Here is a 9,970-nt window from a genome sequence, read left to right as displayed (position 1 = left end):
GTGAATCCTGTTTTGTCCATAGGTCCTGAATACCCAAAGAAGTGTGCACTTCAAGAGTCTGTACACTCATGTGAATCCTGTTTTGTCCATAGGTCCTGAATACCCAAAGAAGTGTGCACTTCAAGAGTCTGTACACCATGTGAATCCTGTTTTGTCCATAGGTCCTGAATACCCAAAGAAGTGTGCACTTCAAGAGTCTGTACACCATGTGAATCCTGTTTTGTCCATAGGTCCTGAATACCCAAAGAAGTGTGCACTTCAAGAGTCTGTACACCATGTGAATCCTGTTTTGTCCATAGGTCCTGAATACCCAAAGAAGTGTGCACTTCAAGAGTCTGTACACCATGTGAATCCTGTTTTGTCCATAGGTCCTGAATACCCAAAGAAGTGTGCACTTCAAGAGTCTGTACACTCATGTGAATCCTGTTTTGTCCATAGGTCCTGAATACCCAAAGAAGTGTGCACTTCAAGAGTCTGTACACTCATGTGAATCCTGTTTTGTCCATAGGTCCTGAATACCCAAAGAAGTGTGCACTTCAAGAGTCTGTACACTCATGTGAATCCTGTTTTGTCCATAGGTCCTGAATACCCAAAGAAGTGTGCACTTCAAGAGTCTGTACACCATGTGAATCCTGTTTTGTCCATGGGTCCTGAATACCTAAAGAAGTGTGCACTTCAAGAGTCTGTACACTCATGTGAATCCTGTTTTGTCCATAGGCCATATATCCTGAAACCCTATCAGATGGTGTGTCTTGGTGTGTGTGTGAGGTACAGACAGGTCCAGAGCTTAGCTGCCCCTGGGCGCTTTAGATCACACACCCACCTGCCCCAGAGCGGAGCAGTGTGGCTGAATCTGAGCCCCCCTGAGAGGGCCAGGGTCTTTCCGCTCACGGCTCGCGGACATGGAGCCGCCTGTGGAATGCTCAGGCTCTAAGATGCCTGGCTCCTTTGGCTCCTGTAAAACTGTGCTAAGGCCACACGCACTGTACATCAGAGGAGCTGAATTTACTGGGCCATTGACATTTCAAATGCATGTGTTACTGTGTTTTCAGTTTTCAGGATCAATTGTTTGATTGATAATTGGATTGTTTGGATTAAAAAAGATTTGTGCAAATGTGTTTTTCTTCACCTTCATTTTCCCCTAGGGCCCGAATACAATAATGATATGTATGGTCATCCTGCTGAACATCGGACTAGCCATACTGTTCGTACACATCCTTTCCTGAAGCCTTGCAAACCCAGGTGAGACTTTGGCCAATAACAAGCTGTCAGTTTTAGTGACTTCACTCTGGGACTTCACAGCAGTGCAGTGCTAATGATGTCCTACAATCACATTGATCTTTGATGGATGGTGCTGAAATTTGACTCTTTTTTCCCCGCCCCAAGATTCTCCACCCGTGTGGCGCTGGAGGAACAGGAGGAGCATGGCCTCTGCCTTTACACTGGACCATCGTGAACATAGACTCTTCCCTGATGCTTAGAGGGGCTGCAGCCCAGGGATGACGGCCGATCTGCTGGAGCAGTCCACTCTGAGCTCCGCCTGAAAGTGGACGATGCCGCTCTCATCTGCTGCCACTCACGGCAAGACATACAGACAGACAGACAGACAGACAGACAGATAGCTGCTTGGCCTGCCAGACACCAAGAGCAGTTATCCCCTCCACCCCCCACCCCACCCCCAACCCAACGAGGAAGTTCCCCCACTCCCTCACTGCTCTGCTCTCATGTGGAGAGAGGATGTGGCCTCAGATGTGAGGGGATGCAGTAAGCAGCAGGGAGTTGGTAAAGCCGTGCTGCTGGTCTGGATGAGATGCTGGCTGTAAGGGGGTTTCGGTAAAGTGCTCTTAGTGGATCACAACAGAGATCTAGAAACTACTTCATGATACAGAAAATGGAGCTCTTTACAGAATACCAACCGGAAATTCATCAAGATATTTTGATGGTTGTCTGATTTCTTTGTGTTAGAATTGACAAGTAGTCTAATGAAAATTCATGAAATTAAACAAAATTATGTTATAAAGCCTAAACAAAGATGGCAAATACATCAAAGAAAAAAGTGTATTCTCTATTGATTTATTATTTATGTCACTGGATTGTTTCTGTTTTCAAGTAATATCCAAACATTATCTATCTGTAACTTACATGTACTGAGCAAAATGTCTTAAAGAGTTTGCTAATTTCACTGGTAGGCTGCTCAGAGTGCACGATGAGTGATCTTTGCACGTTGCATTCTAGCGGCAGGAAATCGCTTATTCTTTCACGGTGGCAGAAATCACTTTTTACCATGAATTCAGTTGGTCATGACGGAATGCTGTAGTATTTATGAAATTATTGATTTGTAACGTGACTTGCTTGCACTTGTTTGACTTGTGAGCCGGATGGGTGTCAGAGCAAATGGAGGAGAGGAAAGAGGTGGAAGGACCTGGCACTGCTTTTGAAACCACTGTGTTATTGGAGATCATGTGAAAAGGTTGTTAAAGTAAGTGCCATGGAATGTGTGTCTGCTGGTTGTATTTGAAGAACACAGCACTACAACTGTAGGAGTTTGTGGTTGGGCAGAAGAAACTGATTTTAATCTCACTGTTCTGTAGATAGTTTTTAAAAATGTCTCGTTTTTTGGGGTGGTTAATTAATCAAATTCAAATCAAAATCAAATTGACTGAGAAAAAAAGAAAAAAAATTTAAAAAAGAGATATGAATTCATTTGCTGGAGGCTGTTGTTATGTGTTTTTTTTGCGCATTTGGTCATTTTACATCTAAAAATATGTGTGTGTTACACACACCTGTGATTGCAGTAGTCATGTACTGTCCCATATTTCAAATGTGTGCATGTTGTTCTGAGGGAGTGTATTCCTACCTTTTCACAACAATTCAAATAGTGTCATACGTTTGACTTTAGCTGAACTCAATTAGCCTATAAATCTGTGACTTTATGCAGTGTCCCCTGTAGTTTCACTGGATTTGTGAAATTTAGAAAATAAAAGTACTTTGCTAGAACCTCAGGTACTATTGCACTGTAGGAAGTAGGGTGTCAATGGCATGAACATACACAAACACACACTAACACACTCTATCATTATTGATCTCACAAGTCACAAGTAGGTTTTAAAGGCTATCTCTGTGTGTCAGCCAAATTCTACAGTATGTTATGGGTGTGAATGTTCACTCAAACCATTTTATTTCACCTGTTTGTTAACTGCCCTGTTAAAATGTTTATTTATGGACGTTTACTTGTATGTTTTAATCTGCTGGCAGCATCCCAGTGTAGAGATATTTTTGTTTGTTTAGAGAATTATTTTCATGTATTATCTTCATGTAGCCCTGTGGTCACATTGATAAAAGGCCCCAGCTTGTAGGTTGGATGTGATTGAGGCCCTCACTGAAGTCTGTCATCTAGATATTTATTTCTGATTCTGCTTTGCATCAGTCAAATTGAAATAAAACTATTTTTCAGCTCAAACTTAACTGACTTTTGCACTGAACTTTTTTTTGCACTTCAACAACTCCATCACAAGAACCTTTCCAAACAGGACATGTTAAACTTAACTTCAACAGAGGTTCTCATGCCCAGTTCTTTATAACCAATAACGACATGGTTCATTATGTTAAGTATTAAAGGCAATTAGGTCTGATTTGTTTGTCTGAGCTTGGGGTGCGTTGCATGGAACAAAGGCAGTATTTTTACAGGCCACCTGTCAGACGGGCCTCTGATGGCCGAGGCAGGAATACCATCCCTATTTTAGACCGATGCGGGAACACCGCTCGCTCGCGGAGCTCTCACCCAGGGACATATTTCACTTACACAACAAATCAGCACCTATGAACAGATGCCGTGACAAGCGTGCTATCCCGGACCGAGAGCCACTCGCCACATGCACAGTATGTGTACCTGGCCGGTCACCCAGGCGAGCGTGAAGCAGGGCTGAGCTCTGATGAGGATGAGGTCATCCTCAGCTTTTGCTTGATGAAGGAGATGTTTGGTTAAGACTTGTACAATGCTCACTCTAACATTTTAGTAAATTTGGGATATTCATTATAATACATCATTGACATGCCTCCACAAGCGGTTCATGAACATATGCTTCTACAAGAAGTTCATATGATGCCATGGAACAGCTATAGGTTCTGCTAGATATTTTGGGACATATGAAGACAGATAATATAAGGCTCACTATTAGTGCAAGGCCCTTGGAATTGTCCAAACTTCCCGTTGCCTTAGGGTGCCCTTACCATGGAGATATACCGGTAGTGTGACTATGGCCACCCATGAGGTAAACCGTAGACAGGTGAGCTATGAACTGGTAGAGAAGCCTGCCATCAGCACTGCTAATGAGTAATGACTTGCTGTTCCACCCTACAGCACCAGCACCGTGGGCCTCAGTAGGAGTGAGGTCTTAAAGTGGCTCCATACTGCCCTCTGTCTGCCAACTTAGCTCACATAACAGTTAAGTTTGTGGTCACACTGCTAATTATGGCGGTACATAAACCACAGTTGCCAGAAGTACAGCTTGGAGAACTAGAAAGGGCATGTGTTCTTAACCATTTTTGCCTATGTCCTTTAGTCCTAGCATTTGATTAAGTATTTCACCATGTAAGGTGCCTCATTACGTTTACTGTGCATAGTAATGTTACTGTAAACATTATTCATCACTCTCAGAACACCAGATGGGGCTGCAGTACATGTGCTTTCTCTGAGCACTACAAACATTTGTTTCTCAGAATCCTATTCTTCCACTTTGACAATTGAATGATGCATTGTTCCCACAACAAAGCATCTATGTCCTGTTTGAACAAGCCATGCCTTAATCTCATAAAGCAATGCCTTTCAACACCATGACCCTTAATCTTTTACAGGTCACTCATATCGGTTAGATCTGCCTTCAAGGGATGCTGCATCAAATGTATATTTTAACTATAGGAACATATGAGGAACATAAAGATAGATTCCTGCTGCAGTGAAACATCGCCAACAAACCTATTGCACTGCACACTGTACATTTAGGTTAATCTACCTACCCTACAAAAACTGTTTTCTCCCTTTGATAAATGTGAACGCTTTAACAAATCAATTACTCACATCAATAAAACATACTGTACTTTTGTTGCCAATGAATATTTACACATTTTGGAGTATGAAAAAAAAATGATCACTACAATTAACTGTAGTTAAGTGTTCCCAGTTAAATTAATGTTGAATACAGGATTTTTATTTATTGAACAAAACAGCCAGGATTTGTCCGAGGCAACACAAGAGCTTTGGCTTCCTGGCAGAACCGGAGTGTATTTATTACATTAACTAATGAAAGCTGCTACTACAGTTGCAGTGGATGGATTTGAGCCTTCACATATATTTTAGAGAACAAGACCACCAGCAGAGGGCATCCACTAGAACACACTAGATTAGAACATGGCTGTATTCAATGAAAGTAAATTATGCCAAATGACTTCACAAATGTTCTTAGGCTTCACACTGCCATCTGTGATCATCTTACAGAATGATCATATAAGCCCTTCTTCATTATAAGCTGTATGTCCATCATTTCAGATGTCCATAGACCCATTCCAGGAATAAAGTAAATGGTGAGCGTGTATGTACTCGGACAGAACATAGCTAATACAGTAGTTCAAGGTTCACATGCGTAGACAGCAGAATAAGGACAAAGGTTGTTTAGACTTCAACTTTATTGTCATTAGACCATTTCAGGTTAAAGTTTCAGTGACAGTGGGACAACACACATATAAAAGAGAATAGGAAAGGAAAGGGAAAGCAGACAAAGTTAAAATACGGCTCAGTACTCTTCGCCCTCCTCATCTTCCTCCAAGCTTTCAGCCCCAACCTCCTCATAATCCTTCTCCAGGGCGGCCATGTCCTCTCTGGCCTCAGAGAACTCTCCCTCCTCCATGCCCTCACCTACATACCAGTGCACAAAGGCACGCTTGGCGTACATCAGATCAAACTTGTGATCCAGCCGGGCCCAAGCCTCAGCAATAGCAGTGGTGTTGCTCAACATGCACACAGCCCTCTGCACCTTGGCCAGGTCTCCACCTGGGACAACAGTAGGGGGCTGGTAGTTGATGCCAACCTTGAAACCAGTGGGACACCAATCCACAAACTGGATGGAGCGCTTGGTTTTGATGGTGGCAATGGCAGCATTAACATCTTTGGGCACCACGTCACCACGGTACAGCAGACAGCAGGCCATGTACTTGCCGTGACGGGGGTCACATTTCACCATCTGATTGGCTGGCTCAAAGCAAGCATTGGTGATCTCAGACACTGAGAGCTGCTCATGGTAGGCCTTCTCAGCAGAGATCACTGGGGCATACGTGGCCAGAGGGAAGTGGATACGAGGGTAGGGCACCAAGTTGGTCTGGAACTCTGTCAGATCAACATTGAGGGCACCGTCAAATCGGAGGGAGGCTGTGATGGAGGACACAATCTGGCTGATAAGCCTGTTGAGGTTTGTGTAGGTAGGGCGCTCGATATCAAGGTTTCTACGGCAAATGTCATAGATGGCCTCATTGTCTACCATGAAGGCACAGTCAGAATGCTCAAGGGTGGTGTGGGTGGTCAGAATGGAGTTGTAGGGCTCCACCACGGCAGTAGACACCTGGGGGGCTGGGTAGATGGAGAACTCCAGCTTGGACTTCTTGCCATAGTCGACGGAGAGGCGCTCCATCAGCAGGGAGGTGAAGCCAGAACCAGTGCCTCCCCCAAAGCTGTGGAAGACGAGGAAGCCCTGCAGACCTGTGCACTGGTCAGCCTGGAGAATGAATGAGTTTACATTAGGAAGGTTGGACCAACCATCAAAGGCAAACTTATTTGTATAGCACATTATCATACATAATAGTCATTCAATGTGCTTTACACAGACAGAACAAACAAATGAAATGGAAATAGGATAGGAAAGTAAAAGGAATATAAAAAAGGGAAATAAATTAATCAAATCAATTAAAAGGAATACATACACATATGAATAAACATATGAAAAAATAGTGCAGTCTCTTTAAAACAGGCTACCATTTGATCTCCATGGGGAGGGTTAAACCAACATGGTTCAAATTCAGGGCATCTGGAGAACAGGGCCCTTACCAGTTTGCGGATACGGTCCAGCACCAAGTCAATAAGCTCCTTTCCAATGGTGTAATGACCACGGGCATAGTTATTGGCAGCATCCTCTTTGCCAGTGATGAGCTGCTCTGGGTGGAACAGCTGTCGGTAGGTCCCAGTGCGTACCTCATCTGTAAAAAGCATACTAGGTTATAAAAGCATTGCAACTATGGGAGTGAGAACCCTGAAAATTCCAACAACTCGCCTAAATACTACTATGCTTTTATTTTTTCATGCCTTTTTTGTGAAGCACTTTTTGATCCTATCTGTGAAAAATGCTATAGAAATAAAATTGTACTTACTTAAATAGATCTGGGCTTACCGATCACAGTGGGCTCCAGGTCCACAAACACAGCCCTGGGTACATGCTTTCCAGCACCAGTCTCACTGAAGAAGGTGTTGAAAGAGTCATCTCCTCCTCCGATGGTCTTGTCGCTGGGCATCTGTCCGTCCGGCTGGATGCCATGTTCAAGGCAGTAGAGTTCCCAGCAGGCGTTGCCAATCTGGACGCCAGCCTGACCCACGTGGACTGAGATGCACTCACGCTAAAGAAGAATATATATACGTGGTCTGAGATGCACTCACGCTAAAGAAGAATATATGTTTTAAAATGAAGCTTGGAAACAACACAGTGAGCCACTTGCATGCCACATGTAGTGATTAAGTGAGTTTAGCGCCCCCCTCCATCCATAAAGATAGGCCCAAATATAATTTAAAAGAAGACCAACTTGACTGCCTAACATTAGAAGGGAAAGGGAGGAAACCCACAGGTCTTGTGACCAATCCACCACAGCCATATAGTTTTCTGTTCCCAACAAAACGACATATAACTGTACAATTTACGCAGGCTATAGGCAAGTAGTAGTAATTTGTCAGAAGCTGTGTTTTAAGTTCAAGTTATTAAAAACCCAAACCTGTTTATTTTTAATTATATTATTGATCTCTAGATCAGTCTTATCTGAAACGACATGAGACATGACATCAAGTTCATGGTTCATAAAACTGAACTAGCTGCCTGCCACTGCCCGTCATCACGCTGGAATGCAGCTTACATGTGGAAGTTAGGATCTCAGTAAAGACTGTTCTCCTTTCTTTTCCGTAACTCGTCAATAACCATGAGGTAACTTAACAAATCAATATATAACCTATATGTATATACATGAATTAAATATAAACCTTTTGCTTTAGGAGTTTGGCGTTCGAGGAGTGACCCACATAGTCTCATGACCAGTTTAACTAGTTGCCTTCAGCCGGAAATTAGTCGAGTAGGCTACTTGGCCAGCCTCAGCACCCGTTTTGAATGTCATGACTTTTCTTTCAGAAAATAACCATCCTATATCGGTTAAGGGTCATTTTAGTAGGAAATACGGAAATGTCGTTATTGCTATTAAGCAACGATATTGGGTGGCCTAAATCATTTTAGATAGTTTAAACAGTGAAAAAAATAGGCTTCTACTTGGATTTGGTAAGTTCAGACTTTCAGTTTGCACACAGGTCTTTCTAAATAGCATTCGACAAAACAGAGTTGTTTTTTATATACAATTCCAATATTTTTTATATTTTAAAGGCTATAAACTGGTCATTGTCCAACGAGTAGGCTACACAAGTATACTTCCAAACTTTTGATGATAAGCTTTTGATTGCGTTGATGATAAAATGTAAATTGTATGCCTAGTACTTACCATATTGAAGCTTTTCAAATGTTTAACCTTTTTGATTGGAGTTCTGAAATTGCTGATAAATAACTCTCACACTACGACTTTTAAAGAGTCTTTTGTGAGAAGTTTGAATGACTGTCTGGGGTGGGGCTGCTTTATAGTCTCTCTTGACCTTGCGTCACGCAGAGGAGGGATCTGCAGACAGCAGCACGCTGGATTTGTCTGATTGGTTGAGGATAGACGCGACACCGCAGATTATTGGTTCGTTCAAACTTTCGAATTATAACTTGCTGGTTGGCCATTTAGTGTAGGCCTACTATCAGGCAGGCAGCTTGAGGACGGACGTACATGAGCATGCGTTAAACAGTAATGTTAAACATCAGTATAGGCTACTTTTGGTTTGCCATCCATCATGCGGAATCAATCAGCCTATAGTCGCTAAGCCGAGAACATCCAGTTCTAACATACAAATCTGCTATCAAGCGGACAGCTATCAATTAATGTCTATCATTGTATCTTTAGCGAATAATCAACACTGTCACCACCTTGAACAGTTATTTATTGATTTAAAAACCATTCAATCGAATACCTTGAGAGGACGTTCCCAGAACGTCTTTTAAAGGTTGAATTTGTGTGACCTTTAGGGAACGTTCATAGAACGTTGTGTAGCCTATTTTCTGGAGTAGCCTACTTCATGAAATAACTGGCTGTGCTGGTAATCCCTATCCAGTGTTGGGAGTAATGCATTAAAAAAGTAATGTAATTACAGTAATGCATTGCTTTTTGCTGTAATGCAGTAATGTAAGGCATTACCAATACAATTTCAGTAATATTTTACTCGGTACAATTCTCAGTAACTGAAGTTACTTTGCTTTTTAATCCAAAATTGAGAAATGCTCAATTGGCACCAGAGAAGATTGTCCAAGAATTAAAAAAGTCATCTATGCTGGTCCTGGAATTTGATTGCCTTGTTTAGATGACTGTAGAAAGGGAATTTGAGTTATCTCTGCCATTCATGCACAGATGACATGGTTAGGCTATACTTCTCATTTCAAGCAGTGAGAATAACTAAAATGTTGCTTTTACAGACAAAGATCGTAGCCATTATTCTCAAACTATTTGCATTAAGTCTACACCACTGTAAGTGGAAGGAAAGGCAACCAGCAATGATGAGAACCATTTAAAGTCAACATACAATTTC

General features: G+C 42.3%; 1 protein-coding gene and 1 long non-coding RNA gene across 2 annotated transcripts; one reads left to right on the top strand and one right to left on the bottom strand.

Moving 5' to 3' along the window:
- Positions 1-771: 771 nt before the first annotated feature.
- On the top strand, positions 772-3,465 carry LOC125293201. Its single transcript, XR_007193343.1, has 2 exons — positions 772-1,242; positions 1,387-3,465. It is a non-coding gene; the product is annotated as an uncharacterized LOC125293201 (long non-coding RNA).
- Positions 3,466-5,664: 2,199 nt separating this feature from the next.
- On the bottom strand, positions 5,665-8,926 carry LOC125293199 (tubulin alpha-1C chain). The gene is made up of 4 exons (XM_048240945.1): positions 8,794-8,926; positions 7,434-7,656; positions 7,094-7,242; positions 5,665-6,764 (listed from the first exon to the last, which is right to left on the bottom strand). The coding sequence occupies exons 1-4, from the start codon at positions 8,794-8,796 to the stop codon at positions 5,790-5,792; spliced, it is 1,350 nt and encodes a 449-aa protein (XP_048096902.1). The 5' UTR covers positions 8,797-8,926; the 3' UTR covers positions 5,665-5,789.
- Positions 8,927-9,970: the final 1,044 nt, after the last annotated feature.

Source organism: Alosa alosa, chromosome 4, assembly GCF_017589495.1.
Source record: "Alosa alosa isolate M-15738 ecotype Scorff River chromosome 4, AALO_Geno_1.1, whole genome shotgun sequence".
Lineage (NCBI taxonomy): Eukaryota > Metazoa > Chordata > Actinopteri > Clupeiformes > Clupeidae > Alosa > Alosa alosa.
The sequence above is the reverse complement of the archived record's forward strand: the minus strand, read 5'-3'. Positions and strand labels throughout refer to the sequence as shown.

Bases quoted from the DNA above. Each gene is read 5' to 3' on its own strand.
- LOC125293199 (XM_048240945.1), bottom strand. The intron at 7,243-7,433 runs GTAAGCCCAGAT...TGCTTTTTACAG, and splicing joins CCTGGAGCCCACTGTGATCG to ATGAGGTACGCACTGGGACC. The intron at 6,765-7,093 runs GTAAGGGCCCTG...TTCATTCTCCAG, and splicing joins TGGACCGTATCCGCAAACTG to GCTGACCAGTGCACAGGTCT.